Genomic DNA, 25,331 nt, shown 5'->3' on the forward strand with positions numbered 1-25,331 from the left:
TTACTTAAAATTGGGTGATAATTAAATGGCCCTCTTTTACCCTAATTTTAACTAACATAGGATGGAAGTATTATTTTTATTACCCTAATCCTAATAGATAAATAAGTATAATTTCTAAACTTGAGTTTTCTCATTGCTAGAAAGAACAGCTTAAGTGCTTAATCCAACAAACATAATTGCAGATCGAATGGCGACAACAATTTCATATATGACCAATATCCGCTCAGAACATCCAACTGATGGAAGATTGTACATTCTGAACAGAACTAGAGCTATGGTTCGAGGTTCTGTGCCTCATACTTTGAGTAATTGTGACTATGAATTTTACTTCAATCCACTGTTGGATTTGAGTTCTCCCACGAATGCTTCATCGTTCATGTCGGGTGTAGTCACAGCCGTGGAGTATCGCGCCGGCCCCGAAATCGCTGATCAGATAGCAATTTTTGCTTTTCGTGAAGTTAGTCGTAGTGGCTGGATTTCTGGGTTGTCCATGTGGGTCATCTTAGAAACTAATCATGTAGTGTTGGGAGGACAAAACTAAAGAAAGTCCGAGGAAGCGAGAGCTGCTAATTCCTTAAACGACATCTCAAATTTGCCCGTCAGTTTAAGAGGTATGTCGGAGCGTGAAGATTGAAGAGAAGGAGGGCCGAATACTAATAGTTTAATTTGTCTTTTAGGTCTTATATCTAAAAACATAATAAGTGTAAATGAAAGTTATACCCCTCAATTATGTCCGTTTTTTCCGTTAAGTTTTTTTGTACATTATGCTATAAAAGTTGTACATTACAATATTTTGGACAAACATACCCTACCGTTATAACTTCTGTTATCTTTTCCACTATTGTTACCATGCACATGCATCCATCATATATTTTCTTATCTTCTTCATTAATAATAATATATATATATACACATTATATATTTGAGTTATATGTTAATTATTACCTAAAATATAAATATCAAATTTATAAAAATGATTTACATTATTATTATTATTATTTAGAATAATTTAAATATCTAAAATCTAAATAAATTTAAAATTTTAATATAATATTTTAATATTGGGCACTTATTTTTTGCGCATCGCGTATAAAAAATACTAGTATAAGGAATAGGAGTGAAGTGGTTTGTCTAGATTTTTTTTTTTCTTTTTAATCTTCAATTCACATTTTAAAGTCTTGACAAACAATGTCTATGAATTGAATTTTTATTCCAAATCTTGCTGCAGTAGCTCTGCCACTTGATTTACTTTATCGATTGTACCATTGCTAGTTAGACTTTGTGAGCATATATCCATTAATGTGTATCCAACTATCAGCTTAAATTTTTAGTTGAGATGGAGCACATACTTCAATTTGATATCAAGTGACTACGGTCAGCTTAAGCTTTTAGTTGAGATGGAGCACATGCTTCAATTGAAGATTAATTGGATGTGGTCTTGCATCAAATTAATTTTGTTACACATACATTTCAAATAATTTATGTGCGAATAATGTACATTTTATACCAAATAAGTGCTCTAATTTACATGTTTACATATCATAAAATTTATCTCGCATATAATAATAATAATAATAATAATAATAATAATAAAAAAGTGTAGCCCTATTTAGTAACTAACATAATTAACTTATCAGTCAATTTTGACTTATTTGATCACGATTAGTTGTTTTTGTACTAAACAACCTAAGTGTTTGATTAATTAACTTTTTGTAATAGTTTATTGTTCTAAAATGCTGAATTTCAAAAAGCTACTCAAAGTACCTTTTTTTATCAGTTTTTTGAGAAAGTCCTTTTGCATGTAATCAGCTATCAGTCAATTTATCAAACATCTTTCTAGAATCAGCTAATGCTATCAACTAGTTAAATTAAACGCACTAACCCAACCAGCTAACATCTATTCTTTATGTATTGAGTAAATCTTGTGACCAGCTCAACTGAATGAATATTAACCATAATTAAATCTAGAATTTTCTAATATACTAAATGTGTTTGGTGGGGAGTAGCTAGACTGATATGAATGTATGCAATATACTACTATCGTTGGTGCATACACCAGCCAGATACTGCAATATATATACTTCAGTAGTAATATGAAATAATGAAAGGAAACTGTCAACTCGGGATGTGTTTGGTTCACATAATGAAATCAGAATCAGAATCAGAATTAAATACTTGGTGAAAGTATTTTGCATGTTTGGTACTAAGGTGGAATTGGAATGATTATCAATAATATTGATGTTTGGTTATGTATGACGCTATAATGAAAATAAAGGATTTAGAAATACAAAAATAAAAACTAAGGCAATTGATCATAATATTATGACATCCAAATCACCAATATGTACAAAAAAAAAAATCAAAACAAAAATTTAAAAATGCTAATCCAAACTTAAAAATACTCATTTTTAATTAGGGAATGTGATTTTCAATTAAAGAGACAATAAAATTCTAGAGTTGTACATGTTATAGTATGTCTGTTTTTTTTTTTTTAGTGCTACCGACTCTATTACAATGTAGTATCTCTTCATAACTACTTTCTCAACCTATTAAAACATAAAGAATCAATACCGTTCCTACTGAGAATCAGACCGTGATCTCCCAATTGGGAGAGCTATTCTGTGACCAAAAAAAAAAAAAAAAAGTATGAAGGTATCTGAATCTATTAAACAGCAGGCACCGTAGATCTCGTACGGCAAAGAGGACATGTCGGGTTGTTCCGCAGCCATGGAACAATACATAAATGGTGAAACCTGTGAGAACATGGAGCCAATGGAGTGATCACCGCCCCTTCCAAAAACCCTTCCAAGCAGATACAGCATTCGCCCTCTTCTTCATCTCCAGTAAACTCTTCCGTCCTCAACCTAGAAATTTCCCTTTCCGACATACCTCCTAAACTCACGGTAGAATCATCAAAGAATCCAAAAGGACCATCCATCACTTCATTCAAAGTCGAGATTTCGTCGTCAAAGGATCCAAAAAGAATATCCATCAATTCATTCAAAGTCGAGACTTCGTCGTCAAAGGAATCAGCAGTTCCCAACACTACTAAATATGATGTTGTTATCGCCATTCTGCAATTATGTTTCTTGGGTTAAGCACTTAAGCAGTTCTTTCTAGCAATGAGGTGAGAAAACTCAGGTGCAAATTCGCTTATTTATTCATGAATATATTATCATATTTCTATTAGGATTAGGGTAATAATAATACTTCAATCCTATTTTAGTTAAAATTGAGAGATAATAATATATACTAGTCCTATATGTTTAAGAATTACTAATAAATTTGATAGTAATTCTTAAACATATAGGACTATTATATATTATTTCCCAATTTTAACCAACATAGGATTGAAGTATTATTACTATTACCCTAATCCTAATAGAAATAGGATAATAAATACATGAATAAATAAGTGAATTTCTAAACCTGATCGAGTTTTCTCATTGCTAGAATTGAAACAACGGCTTAAGTGCTTAATCCAATTAACAAACATAATTGCAGATCGAATGGCGACAACAATATCATATATGACCAGCATCCGATCTGAATTTAAGTTCTCCCACGAATGCTTCATCATATCGTTCGTGTCGGGCGTAGTAACTGTCGTGGAGTATCGAGCTGGCCCCAAAATCGCTGATCAGATAGTAACCTTTGCTTTTCGCGAAGTTAGTCTTAGTGGCTAGGTTTCTGGATTGTCCCTGTGGGTCATCCTGGATACTAATCTTATATAAGGAATATGAGTGAAGTGGTTTATCTAGATTTTTTAATTTTTTTTTTAAATCTTCAACAAAAACTCCCTTCCACAAATACTCTTTGCCACACAAAAAGTCCTAAAATTTCTCTCAACCATCGCCATTAACACAATGCTTCTTCAAATACCAAACAATGGGTGCATAGTCGTCAGAAAAGGCATTGCAGAGATGGCGATGGCTGCAAGGTTCGTCGCCGTCGTCTGCATGCTCTCTCTCTTTACCCCTGCATTTTCTTTTAGCTTATCTGGCTTACTTTTCGGAGGTTCCCCTGACCGCAATGCCGAAGCCGCTGAAACCACCGCCGGAATGCGGGTAGGATTCTATGGCCGCACTTGCCCTACGGCCGAGGAAATCGTCAAGAACCATATGGTCAAGGCTTTCCACGACGACCCCGGCGTTGCCGCCGCCATCGTCCGCCTCCAAAGCCACGACTGCGTCGTCGCTGTAAGTTTAGTTAGATCAGATTACACGTTAATTATTGAGTGAGGAGAGAATGTTCATAATTTTTGCAGTTTTAGAACCGGGTTCACCTAGCTCGATTCACAGCATAATTTGTTGTTTTTACGCGCTGTTGTAAAAATTGGTCTAGGCTAAACATCCTCATTAAAACTGTCAAACTGCAAGTCGGATACTGTTTTTTTGGCTCCCCCTAGCACCGCCTAGATTCCGCCTAAGGCACCGCCCTGTGCAGGCGCACAACTAACGCCTACTGCAACTATGTGGACCAAAACTGTCATTTTGTTAATACTCGTAGGATCAAAATTGGTATTTGCGCTCTATAAATAAGTTTATGGTAATGAAAATTATAAATACGTTAATGGTAATGTGCAGGGATGTGATGGATCAGTGTTGCTGGACGCGACGTCGGGAGGGGGGCGCGTGGAGAAGCAAGCGCCGTCGAACGGAAAAACCGTGCGAGGGTTTGAACTCATCGACCGGATCAAGGAGGAGATGGAGCAGAGCTGCCCGGGAGTGGTGTCCTGCGCCGATATCCTAACATTCTCGGCGCGGGACGCGCTTGTGTTATCCGGAGTGCCGGAGTTCGAGGTTCCCGGCGGGAGGCGCGACGGGAACGTCTCCCGGGAACCCGACGCGCGAAAAAATCTCGCATCGCCGGACTTCACGGTGGATCAGATGGTGGCGCTTTTCAAGTCCAAAGGGCTGGACGTGGAAGACCTGGTGGCGCTGCTGGGCGCGCATTCCATCGGCGTCGCTCACTGTTCGAATTTCCGGTACCGGCTGAACACTCCGGCGAGAGCCAAGGAAGTGGATGGGTCGCTGAAGGTGGTGATGGGAACCCATTGCCGGAATGCGGCGACCACAATCCCAATGGACAGCACCACCCAGTACAAAATGGACTCCATGTTCTACAAGCAGCTGTTGCAGAAGAAAGGGTTGCTGGAATCCGACGAGCGGTTGGCCGGCGATCCAAGAACGCTGCCGCTTGTGGAGGAGTTCGCCGATGACCAGGCGGCGTGGCTCGGCAAGTTCACGGAGTCGGTGATCAAGATGGGGAAGATTCGAGTGCTGACTGGAGATGAGGGTGAGATAAGGAAGAAATGTCGATTTGTTAACTAAATTTGCCATGCCATTTCCTTCTTGTCGTCCTAATATTCTTTTAGGGGTAGTTTGGGTGTTTCAATTTATGAAAAACCAAATGAATTTTTAAAAGTGTATGTATACTCCTAACAATTAACTCTTTGATAGACCGAAGGGTAACTCAAATGGCAAAAGAACTTCTTTGTAAAGACAATCTTAAAGATAATCTGAAATATATGTCAAAAAAAAAATATCATTATGAACAAGCTAGGTTTGCTATGGGCATTGTAATTTTGATCCAAATTATGTACCTGTTAACATACATAATCGTAATTTGAACTAAGGTATTTAATGTGTATAGTAGACCATGGTTCATGATATAATGATTGGATATAAGTATTATCAATCATCATACCATTGATCATCATGCATCTTGTAAGATAGACCATTAGATTGTGTTTGAGAAAAATGATTTTCAAAAATCATTTTTCCCAGTTTTTGTTTTTGTTGTTGTTTTTTTTTTTAAGGGTTTCTGGCGGAACCCACGGAAACCATAACTATGATTTCTGGCAGAACCCGGAACAAAAAATCTCCTTTTTTTTTTTTTTTTTTTTTTTTTTTTTTTTTTTTTTGGGTTTCAAACATATAAAATGTATTTTTATATTCTAAATAAAATAATTAAAGTATTTAATTATACAAATTCTATTTATTTTTCAAAAAATGAAACGCACCAAAACAGTTTTCCAAATGCAACTAAATACTGAAAAAAAAATTCTGAAAAGTGACTCATTTTTCAGAAGTTATTTTCCTGCTTTCCAAACGAACTCTTAATATAAATTACATTTTTAATATACTAAATGAATTTTTATAAATAATGTATATTTATTCATGGTCCAGTATAATTTGTCAGTACTAGGGCCTATGGGGTATGTAGAGGCCCATATGATGAATTTGACCCAAAAGAAACTGGCCCAAACATAGAAACATTTGGATCACACTAGAATACTAGATGGCTTCTAATCTCCACTAGTTGTATGACTTCAATATGGCCCAAGTTAAACTCATGGGCTAGTCTCTTGTCCGTGTTTAATATGGCCCATGTGTTATGTGTACAATCGTTATGCCGTGAACTGTGTCCACCTTGCAAGGTGGACATGGTTCTATGTTCATAATTATTGAACTATATAGAGTTCAATAATTATGAACAGTTTTGGAACTGTGTCCACCTTGCAAGGTGGACATGGTTCCACAACATAATTTGCCTTATGTGTATGCGTTTTTTTTTTTTTTTTTTTTTTTTTCATAACTACTTTCTCAACCTATTGAAGCACAAAGAGTCAATATTGCCTCCAGACTCAAACCCCAACCTTCCATATGAGGGAGCAACTTGGTGCTACTGGATCACAAAGTTCTTGACAATTTGAGAACTGATGATTTACTGTTAAAGCAACCTCTCATATGAAGGAACAACTTGGTACCACTGGACCACAAAGTCCTTGGCAATTTGAGAACTGATCATTTACTGTTGAAGCAACTTGAGGGGATTGCTTTCTGGGACAATGCTTCAAATTCTCTAGACTTGTGCCCAAATTTAGCCATAAGGCAACAATACTTCTGGGGTGACATTCCTCTTTTACTTCGCCGAACTATTTGCATATTCTCCTCATCACTTTCATGCACCTACTAGAGAATGTACAAATAAGCTAAGCTTCCATCACCTAAAAAAATAACAAGAATTAATTTTTAATGCATATGATTATTTACATTCTTAGCAAACTACATGTTACTATTTTATTTAGACATCAAAATAATGGAACTTTTGTTTTGATGTAATATATTTGTATATCAAATATTATTTTTATATATGTATACTAATTACTAAAATCACTTAATGATATGTTTTTCTAATCTCAAACCACCACAAAATTATATTATGGAGGTAAGAGAAGTAGAAATAACTAAATGTTACGTTGTATATGACACTGAGACGTCCTTAGCGTACCCGTGTGGGATTAATTCCATTCCATCCAGTTGTATTTCGAGGTTGATTCTTTATTAATTATGAAATTCTTTGGTTTTCAAAAAAAAAAAAAAAAAAAAAAACTCTTTGCTTGCATTTCTTAAAAAAAAAATGAAAATGAAATACCAAATTCTTAGGTGGATTTATTTCATAAATTTATCTTGTTTCTAAAAAAAAATAGAAATGAGAAAATCCAATGAGCTAACACCCTGCACCACACTTTATTTCATGTGGTTTATCCCCAAACTCCAAATAAAAACAATAATCCATCGCCGATCTTCAGTGGCTGTGGTGTCGCCAAAGAATTATTGACTCGCTACAGTGCCACCTATGCAATTTATAATATCCATTTTGTCGTACTCACGTAAGACGTACACAAAACTAGTGTTATGAGATCAGATCAGTAAGCTAAATCGGCAGCACAATACTAGGCTTCCAGTCCACCGGGCCGCACACTCAAAAAGCCTTTCGGTTGTTACAGATACGAGCTTCAAAGGTACCCAACTTTTACTGTGGATTTCAAGAAAACACCCGCTTTATTACCAAAAAAAGGTTTTCATTATTAGATCATTCGTGGAGTCAAATTCTGGGTTTTATTTGATTTATTGTATTCATCACTCTTGAGCCCGTTTGTTCAATGGGGATGACTAATTTCTTCCGTGAATCTGAGAACTTTCTGGCATGTTTATGATGGGTTTCATTCTTTCTTTATAAAGATTGTTTCTTTATATCTCTCAGTGTGAATTTTAGTGACAAAAAAGTGCAAATCATTACATTCCTATTTAATTGGTAACATTTCTGTTTGGTATTTGCCAGTGAACAACTAGGTTGATTTCTGGGTGGCATTTGAGCTAGTAAGAAGATAATTGTTTCGATCATGTCATCCAAGCCGTTGGATTATGAGAATCTGAACGAAAATGTGAAGAAGTGTCAATATGCTGTCAGAGGTGAGCTGTATCTTCGAGCTTCTGAGCTTCAGAAGGAAGGGAAGAAGGTATGTTTTCTTCATTAGAAGTGAAGATTTTGGGGTCTGCTTTATCTGCCAGAGAAAAGCACTGTTTTGTGTTTTCCTTGAAAGATTTGTCTATGTTATGCCTAAGTTACTGCAGTTTTTGGGTAAAATTCAGTTTATTTTCCCTTTGCTCTTGTTGTTTATGTGCTATTAGATTCTTTTTGCGATAGTCTATACTTAGATTGGAATTTGTGGATGCATAAGAAGTGAGTTTTGTAAGCAGTTGTTTCCCATGGAGAATTTGTGGTAGGATTTGAATATCGGGAAAGTTTTCCCTATAACTATAATGCTGTGATAATGAAATATTTGGAAATTGGACAAGATCGAGCTTGTATTGTATGTGGTGCATTTCTTATGCTTTTTTCTGTATTGCAGATCATCTTCACAAATGTTGGCAACCCCCATGCCCTTGGACAAAAGCCCCTAACCTTTCCTCGCCAGGTTTGTTTAGAATTGCAGTTTTGTTTCCCGCATTTCCCAAAGTTTCTACGCAAACAACTGATGATGTCTTATGTCACAGGTTATTGCTCTTTGCCAAGCCCCGTTTTTACTGGATGATCCGAATGTGGGACTTGTGTTCCCTGCTGATGCAATTGCAAGAGCTAAACAATTTCTTTCAATGACTTCTGGGGGTCTAGGTATTGTTATTCTGCATATTTGACATCATAAGTCCTTATGAATAATCTCTTAGAAGAGTAAATAACGTGTTATTGGTTGTTAACCACATAGGTGCTTATAGTGACTCCCGTGGCATTCCTGGAGTAAGGAAAGAAGTGGCTGAGTTCATCGGGAGACGTGATGGATACCCAAGGTGACAATGCTTCGTTTAAGATACTTACTATCCTCGATTCTTAAGTGTAAGGCTTGATGTTTAGTGCATTTATACAGTGATCCCGAGCTCATATTCCTGACTGATGGGGCCAGCAAAGGAGTAATGCAGATCTTGAATAGTATCATCCGGGGTCCAAATGATGGGGTAATTTATATCGAGAAAATTAAAGTTTGATTCTTTACCACTTTTCTCAATTCCACATGTTTCCAAACTTGTTTTGAAATCCCTTTATGTCATTTTCTTATTTACTAATGCCATATTAATTGATAGATATTGGTCCCGGTTCCACAATATCCATTGTACTCAGCTACAATATCTTTACTTGGGGGCTCTCTTGTTCCTTATTTTCTTGAAGAGACCGCAAACTGGGGTCTTGATATCAACGACCTTCGTCGTTCAGTTGCAGATGCCCGATCCAAAGGACTAACTGTAAGTGTGCCTGCTTTCATGTTATATTCGCGGCAGATATGTAGACATAAAGCTGAATTTTATTTGCATACTTTTTTGCACTTAGATACGGGCAATGGTGATTATAAACCCTGGAAATCCTACTGGGCAATGTCTTAGCGAAGCAAACTTGAAGGAGATATTACAATTCTGTTACCGAGAAAACTTGGTATTGCTTGGGGATGAAGTTTATCAACAGAACATCTACCAAGATGAGCGGCCCTTTTTAAGTTCAAGGAAGGTAAATTTGCAAAGTTGTATATCACCTTTTTCTGACCTTATAACCTGATGGCATATTACTCCAAAAACTTAGGTTTTATTGGATATGGGCCCACCCATAAGCAAAGAACTTCAGCTCGTCTCTTTCCACACGGTCTCAAAAGGATACTGGGGTGAATGTGGACAGCGCGGTGGATATTTTGAGATGACTAATATCCCTCCCAGGGTTCGTTCCAGATTCTAGTGATTGTTTTTCTTTTAAAAAAAAAATTGCTAATCCCGTGTTCACCTAAACAAAGTTGTTTCCTTGTGTCATCTAATTTACAGAGTGTTGAGGAGATATACAAGGTTGCTTCAATATCCCTTAGTCCAAATGTGCCCGGGCAGATATTTGTAAGATATTTATTTTATTCTGTTCAAGCATTCTCTGCAAATTTTCTAGCTAAACAAGGAATTAGCCTTGTACTTATTTAATATCATTATAGATTTTATCACTTTTTCCAAAGACGATCGATCATTCATGGCCTGGTTGGAAATGGCACTTTTTGTACTATTTTCTTGCAGCTAGGGCTAATGGTGAACCCTCCTAAACCTGGAGATATCTCTTATGATCAATTTGTTAGGGAAAGGTATTGAGTTGCTACCAATGAACTCTATGTGAATCAATCTTGAACTTGAGCTTTATTTTACTCTGAAAATTGGTGATTGCAGCAAAGGTATCCTTGAGTCGCTAAGGAAGAGGGCACGTATAATGACCGATGGATTCAATAGCTGCAGAAATGTTGTCTGTAATTTCACAGAAGGTAAGTATTGTGAATGAGCTGTTCGAGTTTTTTTATTGCTATTCAGAAGCAGTTGAAAAAATTTTACTCACACGAGAGAAAGTGTTTTTCAGGTGCCATGTATTCCTTCCCACAAATACGCTTGCCCCCAAGAGCTATTGAGACTGCACAAGGTCTTGGAAAAGCTCCTGATGTTTACTACTGTCTCAAGCTCTTGGAAGCCACCGGCATCTCCACCGTCCCTGGCTCAGGGTTCGGTCAAAAGGAAGGGTGAGTTTATTCTCTTTCAATTCTTCTCCAGTGATGCGTTTGACAGTAATAGAGTTAAATCTAATTCTCATTCTGGATGGCAGGGTTTTCCACCTTAGGACGACTATCTTGCCTGCTGAGGAAGACATGCCAGCAATAATGGAGAGTTTCAAGAAGTTCAACGACGAGTTCATGGATCAATATGAAGACCACAGAGGTTATTCAAGAATGTGACAGATTGCTGATAATATGAAACAACTCTTGAAATCACATAAATAAATTCTATAAATACTCTTTCCTTTCTCAGTTCACTCACTGATTGTTTCAGGTTATGTATGTTCCAAATACTTTGAGCATCCATCTACTTTCAATATATTTAGTCCATAAATTTCTAAACAAAGTAGTGTGTTTCTTTTTGTTTTTCCTAATTGAATGATGTATGCTATAGTCCAAATTTAGAAATTTCAGCAGCTGGAGAATGTCTTTCAAAGCAGCCTTTCGTATTGAAGGTTAGCGTTTCATTGATTCAATAACATTACCATTCCTATTCCTATTATACATGAATAAACAGAACATGTCTAATAGGACTGACTATGGCCCTGTTTGGTAAAAAATTGACCTATAGGCCAATTTTGATTTATTTGACCACTATTAATTGTTTGATTTAGTTAAAATATCAATATAAATGTTTGATTAATTAACTTTTTGCAACTCAAAAAAGCTATTCCAAGCAACTTTTTCAATTAACTTTTTGAGAAAAGAAATTATACCAAACAGCTATAAGCTAACAGCTAATTTACCAAACACTTTTCTACAATCAGCTAATGTTATCAATTATTTATACCCTCTAATTAACACAATCAGCTAACAGTTAACAGCTATTAACTAACAGCCATTTTACCAAACAGGGTCTATATGTTATTGATTTGAATTTGAAACATTTCACCACTTATTATTTTAACACTACTGTAAAGTCCAATCAACAATGAAAACATACACAACGTCCCATAGGAATTATTCTAATACGAATAATAAAAAAAAAAAGACATCACCACTTCAACGAAAACTTACACAACGTCCAAAGTGAAAGTGTTTTCAAAGTATAAACATCATATGACATAATCAGAGGTTGGGGTCCAGATCAGACAAGCCATCTTTGGAGTTGGGATGACCCTGATCATGGACCCACAAACTCATTTATTAGTAGCAAACCAACTAAATGTTCAAAGCAACATTTCAACATGAATGTCCATCTCCCCTCAGAGCTTTGCAATCAAGACAGGGTGGCACGGCTTTGGCGTCGCTCCATTTTCCTTGGGATCTGAGTCAGCTGAGCTGGGAGGCACATCTACGGCTGGTGAGCAATTAAAGAATCCATGGGGCTGCAACAGAAAGGTAAGCAAATCCATTAGGATTAGGATTCAGATGCAACTAATATATAATAAGAATGACAGCATCACATATTTGAAACTGTGGCTGATTAATCTCAATACAGATTGGATATCGAAATCTAGTGACACCAGCCCCAGCAGAGTATTTTTTGATATCAAGTCACATAATTGTGTCATACCATAAGCATGAAGCCAATGTGCTCCACGGGCATTACTGGCCAGTCTTCCAACCGAGGAACATGTGTCAACCCAAACATGTACCTGTAAAATTTTCACACCAAAATCAGATAACATTTCACATTACATATCTGAGAGCTTAGAAAATCACAATTAACAAATGTTGCATTACTCTATTCCTTTCTATATAGAGAGAACTGATTCAAGCTACAATTTAAAACAGATTCTTAAGCATGATACTAAAAAGCATATGGCATACAACTTGAATAATAATCAATAAACAAACTGCCTTCAAAGCTTATCATGTATGGAGGAAACACTAACCAGAGAACAATGTCAGTTTCTTCTAGTGATCTGTTCTTTTTAACCCAAGTAGCCAATCCCTCTCCCACTCGTGGATTTTGATTTGGAAACTCTCCTCCCGGAAACATCTCATCAGGAGCATATGGTGTAACCCAAAGGTTATGTTTTAAGAAAGCAGCTCTTCTTAGAAATTTTGCATTTCCACCAGCTAATGGCAAACAATTTGATCCAGGCATTAGCTTGTAGCCTGTCAATTGCCCAGTGCGGTTGACTGTTCTTGTGTTCCTTATCTAAATTATTGACATCACATGTTACTCTAATAATGCTATAAAATTCTGTGCTTGACATACCCAAACAATCACCAAAGCAGAGTAACAAAGGTCTATTGCCTATTATATATACATATAACAATTAATATGATTTTTTAAAAAAGCATCAATAACTGATAAATAACAAAAACCTATCTAAGACAAGTCTTTTGCCTAGCTTTGCAAAAGAAATATACATTAAAATTCCAATAGCAATGACAATTAACTGATCTCATAAACTAATAATAAGCGTCTTGTGAATTGTGATTTAAAATACATGTATGGATCACGGGGAAGAAATGAAGCTCTCAAATTTTCAAAACAAATGGGTGGAAAACCTACAACAAGAAACAAGAAACCTTACAATCCAATGTCGAGCAGATGAAGGATTACAGTCACGCATAGCTTCCAGTTCAGTTTTGAGTACTCTCTCTTCAGCAAAAAATGCATTGTTGTGAACATTATGTTGACCTGGTTCTTCGACTTTAACATTTACTTCAACAACCTACATAGAAAGAAGCACAAATATTAAATCCTAACATTACTGACAACAAAAACAGCAACGAAACAGGAGTATAATACTGAAAGGTTTATGGGAAATGATGAAAATTGGTTAACACTGAAGATTGAAAAAGATGAGCTTCTACAATCAGAACATGAATAAATGAACCAACATACTATCTATGAACAAAGGATTGAAGGATGGAAATGAACCTGATTATAGGCTTCCCCAGGCTTGCAATCAACAGCCATATCCAACCGAGCGACAAAGAAGTGTTGATGCACAGGTGCGTATAGGCCAGGTGCAATAGTTGTCCCATATTTTCGCTGTTCCCCAGGTTGTAAAGCTCCTAGGCTGAGAATTCCAGTAAGCTTAACTTCTGCTTCAATTTTTCCATCCTGCAGTAAAAATGTCCACAGTGTTATTTTATTTAACAATGATGAACCTAATTTGAAAAGAAAACAGATAGCCTTAATTTTATAATAAAGAGACTAAAGTTGCAAATTGTTTTGCCCTCCCATAGGAAGTAAATAACTTGCCTGATAAAAATGCCAGAAAAATCCATATTCATAGTTTGCCACAGTACACATGAAGGACACTGTCAGTCGTCGTGAACGCCTTACTTCAGCTAAGCCTGTTCTCCAATCTTGATGTTTCCATAAGATTCCATGATCCTCCTCATGCAAACAAACACAGTTTTCAATTGTTTCAACACCTCCTGTGAAATTTATGAAGTGTGCATCGAAATACTTGATGTAGCCTAAACAATCACAACCCTGCAACCAGAGTGAATGCATTTAATTTCTGATTCCAACCTCATTTTGAGCTCCATCTAATCTAAGGTAAACAAATGAGAAAGTAATCCATAAACAAAAGGATGTATTCTGACCTTCTTTAGTGAGTGAGCATTTTTACCTAGCCCATCTTCACCAGCATCAAATGCATTTTTCCTGTAGTGTGGATCATTTGGATCACCATAGGGTACTACCATCTCAACAAAGCTTAATCTATGAGCCACAGGCCTACGACCTCTGCTACCATCAACATATGCAACTGAGTAGATAACCAAACCTTCCTTGGGGGTGAAACCAATGCGAAAGTTCCACTGGAAAAAAAAGTGTTTAAGTGACAGTCATCTGCCAAACATGATGAAATAAATCAGGGTTAGCAGCTGAAGTAATCAAGTACCTTCTGCCATTGAACAAAGTGTCCATTAACTCGGAAGCTAGGGCCTTCGGGTTGAATGATGTGCAGAGGTTTCACATCACTTCGATCAACACCTCCTCTCGTTCCACCAGGAGTATAGTTTCTCAACGGATCAGCAGGGGGTAGGGGAACCAATTTACGATCTTCAAACTCTAGAACAACCATATTTTGCATATCTACCAGTATATAAATTCCTTCAACTGGACGGGCATAGCCATTTTCCATTGGGCAATCACTTTCAGTTCGACAGAAAATAAGTGGTTTTGCAAGTCTGCGATTTGGCGCATCAGCCTCACTGTAATAACCAACACACCTGAAGAAAAAATAATCATATATCAGACATCTCTAGAGAATGACAGATGTGTATGCAGTAAAATTCATAATAAGCAATTCATAAAAGAGAAAGGGAATAATGCATCAACCTACCAGGCATCCACCATCACAAGATCCATATCCAGAATACCTCTCTTTTTCATAGCCTCCCGAAAAGGAAGAAAATCCTTTATGACAGCTTCACATTCAGCATATTCAGAAGCATCCTGAAAGAAATCAAAGAGCATCATAATTCAATCCTTTAATTGTTCATATGCATGTGAATATTCTGCATTGCTATTATTATTATTTTATTTAATTGTTCATTTTAGACTGTGAAAAAAGAAGCTCAATGAATGGGTGCCTTGTCAAACATATAATCTTCTTTTTTCTCTCCTTAAAAAATGGCTAACATTTGTTAATTGGCTGTTATATTTTCAGACAGGATACTTTCCAGAATATAATCAGCAGTAGTCAAGGGCAATCCTGACTCTAAATGGGAATAGAGTCAAAGATTACATATGCACCGTACTAAATGAGTTAGTCAAAGAAGAATTTTATGATTTTACACTCAAGTACCATACCATTGAAGGCTGCACATCAGGCACAACCTTTGATGAAATGGCTTTGCCCCGATGGTGGCCACCCCGAGTTACAGCATGAACCTGTGAAAGCTCAACAATCCAGATGCTGGTCTCATTTGACTTCTTGTTGTAAACAACAAGTCTTGCCTGTCTAGGAGGAAGTTTACTGGGAATAACAGGTCCCTTTTTTGTTCTGGGTAGCAAGGATGGTTGGAAAGGAGGAAAGAAGTAAGCATCCGCTAATGCAACTACATTCTTATCAGGTTCCACCAAGGAAATTTCAACAAACCGCATACCATCTCGCACCTAATTAAACATTAAACATTAGTGTCATGTAATATCCTCACCTAATCTAGATTTTATAAAAGTAATATAAAACATCTAACAACCTCAGGAGTTGCCCCAGCTGCCCTGACAGTTGCTACAGCTACTGAGATCTCAGCACCAGTTAATGGTTCCAAAGGATGGTGGCTTTGCACCCTCATCATTATTGGTAAACCTGTAAATTAAAAATCATAGAAAATTACTCCTGTTTTTCCAAAATCAATCCTTATTTACAAAATTTTACCCAAAACATAACCAGGTTTCACCTAGTTTTTGATACCTCCAGTCTGACAAATTGACAATAAAGAAAGTTGGCCTTCATAATTTGAAAAAAAAAAAAAAAAAAAAAAAAAAACAAACAAACAAACAAAACAAAATAAAAAAGCAAAATACAAAGTAGCATAACGCTGTCCAATGTCAAGGATATCAGGATTTGTTATCCCACACAGAGTGGAAAGTAGCCAAAGAGATGTTGCATATTCGGTCTAGTGATCCACAAATGCGAAAATACTTTTTCATTTTACACCAAATATAAAACTGACCAAGGAATGGCAGAAGAATACTTCACACTTTCACAGTATCTCCAGAAAGCGGTATGATCTTCGCAGCCACGCGCCGATACCGACACATATGGAGAGGTCATCTATCTATGCATGCAATTAATCAACTAATAAATCTACACAACTATATACCTGTAAACGTAGATAAAAGCAAATACGTACATACATGCGTTTAATTAAACAAAATTTACACAGGATGGCAAATATTACACTATGGCAGGACGTATACACGCATGCTCACCTTTAACGGAAGGCAGATTCGGCGCAGGAGGTTGATCAGCGGAATCGGCGACGATCGCCAGGGCCGGAGCATCGGCGGTGGCGCTGAGGGATTCCCGGCGGCCGATCTCGCGATCACCGAAGGCGGTGCATTGGCGCAAAACGTCGTCGTCGGTTACAGCAATGGCGGAATCATTTCGCGGAGTAGGCGTCGCTTTTTCCGGAGCTGAGGCCATTGTAACGGGTTCGCGAGCTCAATGTAACCGCCGTAGTACTTATCACTGTAGAAATGATGGTAACAATTCTCCTCTGACATACAGCGAGAATAGTTTCTCTCTCTACGGTTCCACAATCCGCCCCTCTACGCACCACCGCTCACTCTCTCTCTCTATCTCTCCCTCTCGGAGTTTCTCTTTCTCTCTCTCTGTTCTCTGGTGTTTGAACGGAAAGATTGAGTCTCCGTAGTAGCTGAGAAGTACGCCTCTGAAATTCCGGTGGATGTATTTGTATATATATGTGTGTTTGTGTGTGATATATATCTCTCTGTGTGTATCGGTGTATGAGTGTATCGGCAAGCCAGGTGAGGAAGGGGGAAACCAGGGGCCGGGTGGCTTGACGTGGCCGCGTGGACAGCAGGGGAAGAAGAAATGAAAGATATATATAAAAATTAAACAAAATTTGTGTGATATATTTGATAAAAATTTGGATCAAGTTATTGAGACCAAAACTTTTTTAGTTTTTTCTTTTTTCCTTTTTCAAGTGTGAATCCGCATAAAAATTTGGATCAAGTTATTGAGACCAAAACTTTTTTAGTTTTTTCTTTTTTTCTTTTTCAAGTGTGAATCCGCTCTTTTATGGTAACTAATAAATATTATTATGTCATATAAAAGATTTTTGTAACAAAAATTTGATTTCTGTAACATTTTGAAAAGATTTTTTTTTTTTTCCTAAAGGACTTCTCATATCTCAGGTTTTCAGCCCGACATAACATTCTTACTAAATCAATGATTTAAGTGCATTGATTATCGTAATTTATTATTGAAATTATTGAAATTTTTGCCGTTTTATTATTAAGTGAATTATTATTTTTAACTCTAAACGAAACGTATTACAATTTATTACTTATATATATCTTACTTAATGTGACGTATATAATTAAGAAGTTTATATACTGTATTATGTAGCCATTAAAAAAAATAAATTTTATAAACTTATTTTGAGTTGAGTAATTTTAATTTACAGAAAAATATATACTCATTATTCGAATGTGTGTTTAGCATAAAACTTGTATTGTAACTCTAATTAGTAAATGATCATTAAAAAATCATCATAAATACTTCTTAGTTGATCGACTCAACTTAAAAAAATTAAAAATTAATTTTTATCATGATTAAATTTAAAATATTATAATTATCAAATCAACTATTCAACTAATTTCATTATTTTGGATCTATAAGAAAGTTTCACAAGATGGATGAGATTTATTTCATTTTCACTCGAGAACACGAGACGTAGAAAAAAGACAAAAGGGGGGAGGGAAGCCAGCTCATCTCTGGTTTTGGCTTGTCTCTGTAGTTTACTTTATCTTTAACCTTGGCACTATGTACCTATCTGGCTTATAAATGGCAATGCCACATTGAAACACAGAAACACACTCTTTTCAAAATCAAGGGTGTGTTTGATTGCAATGAGAATAAAATATTTGATAATGGTAATAATTTTGGTAAAATTATTTTATATGTTTGGTAGTAGGGTGGAATTGAAATAATTACAAAATATTGATATTTGGTTGTGTATAAAACATGTTTTAAAAATACAAAAATAAAGAATAAAGACAATTAATTCTACTATAATGACATCCAAAGCATCAATAAAAATAAAATAAAATAAAAATCTAAAAGTACTAGTTCAAACTTAAAAATTAGATTACCAATAAGATGGATGATATCCATTTTCAATTAGGGAATGATTTTTTTTTATTTTTTTTTTTGGAAAGTAAAAGCAGAGAATTTATTAAATTAAATGTTTAATACATGGTGGAATAGAAGAAATCCAAATATTGGGATCAGTTTGTGAACGAGCCGCCCGAGCTAAAACATGGACAAGCTTATTCACTGATCTAGAAACAAACTTAAAGGATATTAATTCAAAGTGTCGTCGCAAATTCTTACAGTCGCTCACCACACATCCCGCATAAGCTAGATAGGTCGGCAACTAAACACTAACTATAATTTTGAAGGGGTAATCAAAACTCATAATTGTGTTTTAAAAAGTTGCCAACTAAACACTAACTCTAATTTTGATTCACATTCCTAATGTGTAAACTCATGAACCAAACACACCCTAAAAATTTCTTATTTTGTTTTTCTCTTTTATTCTTTTCGAGATGAAAATTTATAATCTCTATTCATAAATTTATTTTCAGGTATGAAATTCATCACTCATTTTATTTATTATTTTTATGATCATAATCACTTCGCTCATGCATGGCAAAGGCTGCAAGTTCTCAACCTGCTCTTTTAGTTGTTTTTCATCTATTCCGCAATGTATTAAACATTTAATGTCTTAATATTAATAAAGTTTGGTTCCTTTCAAAAAAAAAATCCATAATCACTATTTAAAAATATCGTGTCATTCACTTAATTACCTTTTTCGAAGCTTTTATTCTCAACTGGTCATAGAGGTGAAACTTTGGAAGAATGACACTTTGAAAGAATGACCAGGGATCGAGTCTCACCAGCGGCAGTGTGGGAGCAACCTCTCAAAGTGAGGGGGTTCCTTGTGCGCAGTGAGCACTGGTCTAGCCTCTGTAGTTCATGTTCAGTTGAGTTACCATGATTTACATCCTCCTAAATGCTCTGTCGGGTTGGGGTTCAGCCTTTTGGAAACTTTTATTAATTTTCTCTATTGTAGACTTTTATAGGCAGTTTATCTTTTTTCAGACTATATATTAAATTAGGCGTCATTAAAATTTACCGTTTATTTTTTGAAAGCAATTTCCCGTTTATTTAATATATTTTATATACCCATTTTCTCATTTTCAGTAAAGGTTCAAATTAAAGTCTTGAAAGAAAAATTGAAAATTTCTCAATCGTGTTTTCGTAATTAAATAAAACTAATATTTGGCAAAAATAAAAAATAAAACTAATACAAACACCAAAAACCGTTCACTAGAAACTTAAATTTTTGTCACAAAAAAAAGTAACCAAGTGAGTAGAGCATAATTCTCAATTTCTCGTACAAGAAAGTCACGAGTTTAATTCTTACCAATATCTTTTCGGTCGAGCCCATTACCTAGAATCTTTCTAGTGCATTAAAAATTAAAGAAAAACCTAATTTGACCATGGTGAGTTAACTACTAGTTACGACATCTACAATGGTTAAAAAATATTTAGGGAAAACAACATTTTTTTTTTGCTACTGGATTGTTTCACTTTTGTAAATTTAGTTCATGTTAATTGATTTAAACAAATTTAGTCACTTAATTATCTATTATATTGCACTTTCAGTCTTTGGTGTAATATAGTTATCAAAATTTATTAGCAAATTATTTTTATGAAGTTACTTTTGTCATTTAGAATCAATATTAATGGTTAAAGTTGTATTCTTTCAATGTAAACGTCATTTAATTTTTAGTAGTGAATTGAATATTTATTTATTCTAAATGATAAAATAACATCATATGTTAATAAAATTTGACGATTATATAACACTAAGAATTAAAAGTACAACATTATAAACAATTAAGGGATTAACTTTGTTTAAATTAACTTACAGGATTAAATTTGTAAAAGTAAAACAATTTAGGAACTAAAATATTGTTTTCTCAAACATTTCCCCTCAAATTCATTACCAAATATCTAAACTGTTCTCACATATATACTACCCAATGATTATTTATGTTTTATATATTATAAAAAATTAGTAAAATAGTAAATAATTATTTGCCACTTTAATGCACTTATAGTCTTATTATATATAGCTTGATAGGTTCAATGTACAACGTACTCTCTTCTCATTTTTTTTTTCCTATTATGCAAATATTTAATTTGGATATTGCAATGTATCAGCACATTTACACATTTACTAATAAGTGATGATTTGACATGCCAAATATCTTCATTAAGATGTTCCATGTAACCTAACATTCACATCACCATATAAATTTTCATAAACATATATTTATATTTAAATTCTTCACAAAAGATATTTTCTTAAAAAAAAAAAAAAAAAAAAAAACTTAATTGATATCGTGTTAAAACTTCGTTCTTCTCCTTTTTTCATGTTGATATCCTTTTACTTACTTTCCCTCACCATAGGGATCTTCATTTCAACACATCTATTGATTTGATCGTACTACGTCATCAAAATCATTATTAAAAAAAAAAATACTCGGAAGACAAACTTAAATCTAGTTACTCACACAGTTATTTTGGTAACCACAAGGTTTCAAGTTTGACTCTCTATGCATGGAGCTGTCTATTGGCCTTATCAGTTTAAACCGATCAACTATAGACAACCTAAGCTTGATTTACCTCCTTATAGTTCTTTGCCGACTAGAGTCATAAAAAAAAATTGTTTGGACTTTTCTTATTAATAGACATTTTACTTATGTAGTAAGAGTCGGTAAAAATATAATTTTTAAATAATTTGTATCAGCTTTTTATATAACTACAATCATGCATGTTTGCTTTTGAGAATAGTGTTGGGCGTCGATCGGGTTAACCGAGTTCAACCATTACTCAATTTGAGACGTGACGATGTGTCTTACCATGGAGGGATGCGGTTAAATGATTAGTGTCCACATACTTATCATCAATTGGTTTTAAATAGAATATGTATTGAAGAAGAAGCACGAAAGCCACACTAGACAAGCCAGCACTTAAGCAAGGGCAATCTTGCCTTTTTCATCCAAGTGGTTATAACCACTTTTACCGCCACCTTTATTCTTTCCATCTCTGTATATATAGCTGTCTTCTTCCTCTCTGTAAAGCTAATGAAACAGTTACTCCTTTTTACAGCTTCATACTTCAATTCTTACATAGCCTTCCCTCCCAAAATCCAATATGGTATCAGAGCTCCGGTATGGCAGCTATGCCGCCGCAGTTACCGGACCCGGTCAAACTAGCCAAGGAGCTCATCAAGTACCTCTGATAAACCAGAATGCGACAGCGAGACCTTACGAACCTGATCAACAGAGAAGCTCTGCTGTTCCACAGAGGAACATGGACGATCTGGAAAATCCGCTGTACCTCAACGTCAATGAAAGCCCTCATCAGAAGCTATTTGGGAAAATTCCAGACATCACTAATCTAAAAACTTTTGGCTGTCTTTACTATGCGGCTGTCACATCCCCCTCACGGCAAAAGATGGCACCTAGGAGTAGAAGATGCATCTTTGTTGGAATCCCGGCAGGAGTAAAAGGGTACCTCCTATATGATCTTCTTGACAATTCTATAATCACATCTCGTGATGTCATATTTTATGAAGATAAATTCCCGATGGCTCATTCAACAGAAGCAGATTCAGATATTATGCATCCTTCCTTGCCTAACATACTCACAACAGATTGTGATGACTTTGGTCTTCAACTGATTGCGGATAATACACACCAAGTGCAAGCAGATTCATCCCCTTCGCATGCTTACATGCCTATTCAAAATGATGATAATAATGCTGAGATGTCCCTCTCGAATTCCAGTCATCACCCTACTCAGCACAATGATGAAGAAATTGTGTCCACATCAGAACATCAATCTCCCAACGACACTGAAGCCACTGCTAGCAGTCCCAATATCTCAAACCAACAGTCCCTTGATCCCAGGCAACTTAGAAGATCTAATAGGCAGAGTCAACCATCTAGCAGGTTAGATGGATATTACTGTGACAATGTCATACAGAATAAGACTTCTCCTCATAGTTTGTCAAAGGTGATTGGTTATGACAACCTTGAAGAGTCACACAAGATGTTCTCCATGGCTGTGACTTCACTCACTAAGCCACGAACTTATAAACAAGCAGTGCAGTATGACTGTTGGAAAAGGGCCATGACTGCTGAAATTCTTGCCCTCCAAGAAAATAACACATGGGAGCTCACTGACTTACCTTTGGGGAAGGTGCCAATTGGCTGCAAATGGGTATACAAGGTGAAGCTAAAAGCAGATGGCACAATTGAACGATGCAAGGCGAGACTCGTCGCAAAAGGATACACACAGCAGCTTGGTATTGATTACCTCGAAACTTTCTCCCCAGTGGCCAGATTAACCACAATCCGCACCTTCATTAGTGTGGCTGTATCAAACTCTTGGCAAATCCATCAATTGGATATAAACAACGCGTTTCTTCATGGAGACCTCGATGAAGATGTATATATGGTATTACCTCCCGGTTTTGAAAGTGAGAAGCTAAATCAAGTGTGAAAATTATTGAGGTCCCTATATGGATTGAAACAAGCGAGCCGGCAGTGGAATGCCAAGCTCACCTCTGCTCTAATTCATGATGGATTCCGACAATCTGCTGCGGATCCCTCCTTATTCATGAAAGGTGACAGTGTGAATAATTTCATAGCATTACTCGTTTATGTCGATGACATATTAGTTGCTAGTGCAAGTATGGAACTCATCCAAACTCTCAAACGTATGTTGGACACCACATTCAAAATGGCCTTTAGGTTACTTCCTGGGAATCGAGGCTCACAAAGAAAGAACTGGTTTGAGTTTATGCCAGAGAAAATATGCTCTGGAAATATTGGAGGAAGCCGGTTTTCTTGATAGCAAACCAGCAAGCACACCCATGATCCAAGGGACGAAATTAATGCCCAATGAAGGGACTCCTCTTCCAAATGCTAGTATGTACAGAAGGTTGGTAGGAAGGTTGCTATATCTCACTGCCACCCGTCCAGATATCGCCTTCGTTGTACAACAACTTAGTCAGTATGTAAATGCTCCCACAAATACTCACTTAGCTGCTGCACACCGGGTTTTAAGATACATTAAGGGTTCGCCAGGGCAAGGGCTGCTATATGCCACAGATTCTGACTTACAACTCAAAGGTTTTTCGGACTCAGACTAGGCAACATGTTCTGAAACCCGAAAGTCAGTAACCAGTTATTGTATCTTTCTTGGTTCATCCCTCATTTCATGGCGAGCCAAGAAGCAAGCCACGGTCTCTCGGTCGAGCTCTGAAGCAGAGTACCGTGCCCTTGCATCAACCGTCTGCGAAGTCCAGTGGTTAACATATCTGCTTCAAGACTTGTGTGTTCCAACAAACAAACCAGCCACAATATTTTGTGATAACTGATAACAGATCCGCAGTGGCGATCGCTGAGAATCCCGTTTTCCACGAACGCACCAAACACATTGACATTGATTGTCATGTTGTTAGAGAAAAGCTTAGCCAAGGTTTGATCAAACTCATGCCGATTGCCTCAGAAAATCAATTGGCCGATGGGTTCACAAAGCCACTTCCAGCTGCTCCCTTCCATCGATTCACTTCTAAGCTGGGCACACATAACATGTATCCTCCAGCTTACGGGGGGTATTGAAGAAGAAGCACGAAAGCCACACTAGACAAGCCAGCACTTAAGCAAGGGCAATCTTGCCTTTTTCATCCAAGTGGTTATAACCACTTTTAACGCCACATTTCTTCTTTCCATCTCAGTATATATAGTTGTCTTCTTCCTCTCTGTAAAGCTAATGAAACAGTTACTCCTTTTTACAGCTTCATACTTCAATTCGTACATAGCCTTCCCTCCCAAAATCCAATAATATGTCAATCAGATAGTCAAAGAACTCTATGATTAAGCGTGCTTGACTTACCGCAGTCGGCTAGGCGAAAGCCGAGTCTGGTCCCGAATGGAATGGTTGCGGCATGTGCTGTGGGATTGTTGAACGTCTGAGTTGGTCAAATTCAGCCCCTATTCAATTCGAGATGTGCGTGCTTGAGTTACAACAGTCACATGATGGACGCGAGATCCATCATAAAGTATTAGCTGATATTGTATAGATGTGATCGAAACGTTAAAATTATGTTATTATTATAAGTACAATAGTACATAACAATTAGTGGTGCAGCTTCATTCATGCAAGTGATTTTGTGTCTCTTTCTGTTGGACAGCCCCACCACCAGCTTGCACCAAACTCCATGGATTTATGTTTTTGGAGGACCCTTTTCACCTTTTTAATTTTCTTTCCGACTGCCTGTCAACCTATCACTCTTAATTACTATTAATATATATATATGTAACCAACCATAGGCTAAAGGATAAAAGAAGTAACGCAATGAAGCACTATCCACAGAGCCAAACAAATTCATCATATATGTATCATATAGCTAACTATGTATACGCAGGTCTGCTTCTTTGAAAAGCCATTCCACTGATATTTTAAGTTTATTAGTATAAGCAGGCCTGTTTCATGTAGTGGGGAACTATAATAGACATTTCCATTTTTTAATGGTTTTATTGGGGTGATTATAATAGATATTTTGATTTTTTTTAAACGGTGTTATTAAAAGGAAATTTTAGTCCGTAAAAATTTGATTGGATTAATAAAAATTTTTTAATATGAGATCAGAGTTAATTTTCAGAATT

The 25,331-nt window shown here is 36.2% G+C and overlaps 4 protein-coding genes across 6 annotated transcripts; 2 read left to right on the forward strand and 2 right to left on the reverse strand.

Annotated features, from left to right (window-relative positions):
• Window positions 1-2,665: 2,665 nt before the first annotated feature.
• On the reverse strand, window positions 2,666-3,073 carry LOC109171843 (E3 ubiquitin-protein ligase At4g11680-like). The gene has a single exon (XM_019320919.1). The coding sequence runs from the start codon at window positions 3,071-3,073 to the stop codon at window positions 2,666-2,668; it is 408 nt and encodes a 135-aa protein (XP_019176464.1).
• An 816-nt stretch (window positions 3,074-3,889) lies between these two features.
• On the forward strand, window positions 3,890-5,510 carry LOC109171864 (peroxidase 57-like). The gene is made up of 2 exons (XM_019320940.1): window positions 3,890-4,199; window positions 4,587-5,510. Exons 1-2 carry the CDS (start codon window positions 3,924-3,926, stop codon window positions 5,331-5,333), a joined length of 1,023 nt encoding a protein of 340 aa, XP_019176485.1. The 5' UTR covers window positions 3,890-3,923; the 3' UTR covers window positions 5,334-5,510.
• Window positions 5,511-7,678: 2,168 nt separating this feature from the next.
• LOC109172057 (glutamate--glyoxylate aminotransferase 2) lies at window positions 7,679-11,269 on the forward strand. Of its 3 annotated transcripts, none has more exons than XM_019321215.1 (14): window positions 7,679-7,866; window positions 8,131-8,308; window positions 8,702-8,767; window positions 8,847-8,964; window positions 9,056-9,137; window positions 9,215-9,302; window positions 9,429-9,587; window positions 9,673-9,846; window positions 9,919-10,050; window positions 10,152-10,217; window positions 10,389-10,453; window positions 10,536-10,627; window positions 10,720-10,876; window positions 10,960-11,269. In XM_019321215.1, the coding sequence occupies exons 2-14, from the start codon at window positions 8,192-8,194 to the stop codon at window positions 11,087-11,089; spliced, it is 1,446 nt and encodes a 481-aa protein (XP_019176760.1). In that variant the 5' UTR covers window positions 7,679-7,866; window positions 8,131-8,191; the 3' UTR covers window positions 11,090-11,269. The 3 variants fall into 3 exon arrangements, with proteins under 3 accessions (XP_019176760.1, XP_019176758.1, XP_019176757.1); XM_019321213.1 differs by having other exon boundaries at window positions 7,679-7,822; XM_019321212.1 differs by having other exon boundaries at window positions 7,680-7,810.
• Window positions 11,270-11,888: 619 nt separating this feature from the next.
• On the reverse strand, window positions 11,889-17,379 carry LOC109172074 (copper methylamine oxidase-like). The gene is made up of 12 exons (XM_019321240.1): window positions 16,764-17,379; window positions 16,028-16,137; window positions 15,639-15,944; window positions 15,169-15,281; window positions 14,725-15,055; window positions 14,426-14,641; window positions 14,076-14,312; window positions 13,749-13,934; window positions 13,399-13,539; window positions 12,748-13,016; window positions 12,426-12,507; window positions 11,889-12,237 (listed from the first exon to the last, which is right to left on the reverse strand). The coding sequence occupies exons 1-12, from the start codon at window positions 16,975-16,977 to the stop codon at window positions 12,115-12,117; spliced, it is 2,328 nt and encodes a 775-aa protein (XP_019176785.1). The 5' UTR covers window positions 16,978-17,379; the 3' UTR covers window positions 11,889-12,114.
• Window positions 17,380-25,331: the final 7,952 nt, after the last annotated feature.

Source organism: Ipomoea nil, unplaced genomic scaffold (genome assembly GCF_001879475.1).
Source record: "Ipomoea nil cultivar Tokyo-kokei standard unplaced genomic scaffold, Asagao_1.1 scaffold0382, whole genome shotgun sequence".
Lineage (NCBI taxonomy): Eukaryota > Viridiplantae > Streptophyta > Magnoliopsida > Solanales > Convolvulaceae > Ipomoea > Ipomoea nil.

Bases quoted from the DNA above. Each gene is read 5' to 3' on its own strand.
- LOC109171843 (XM_019320919.1), bottom strand. From the start codon at position 3,073: ATGGCGATAACAACATCATATTTAGTAGTGTTGGGAACTGCTGATTCC.
- LOC109172057 (XM_019321215.1), top strand. From the start codon at position 8,192: ATGTCATCCAAGCCGTTGGATTATGAGAATCTGAACGAAAATGTGAAG. The intron at 9,303-9,428 runs GTAATTTATATC...ATTAATTGATAG, and splicing joins TCCGGGGTCCAAATGATGGG to ATATTGGTCCCGGTTCCACA. The intron at 10,628-10,719 runs GTAAGTATTGTG...AGTGTTTTTCAG, and splicing joins TGTCTGTAATTTCACAGAAG to GTGCCATGTATTCCTTCCCA.
- LOC109171864 (XM_019320940.1), top strand. From the start codon at position 3,924: ATGGCGATGGCTGCAAGGTTCGTCGCCGTCGTCTGCATGCTCTCTCTC. The intron at 4,200-4,586 runs GTAAGTTTAGTT...GGTAATGTGCAG, and splicing joins GCCACGACTGCGTCGTCGCT to GGATGTGATGGATCAGTGTT.
- LOC109172074 (XM_019321240.1), bottom strand. From the start codon at position 16,977: ATGGCCTCAGCTCCGGAAAAAGCGACGCCTACTCCGCGAAATGATTCC. The intron at 15,056-15,168 runs GTAGGTTGATGC...TTTTTTCTTCAG, and splicing joins CTTGTGATGGTGGATGCCTG to GTGTGTTGGTTATTACAGTG. The intron at 13,540-13,748 runs GTTCATTTCCAT...CTTTCTATGTAG, and splicing joins CTGGGGAAGCCTATAATCAG to GTTGTTGAAGTAAATGTTAA.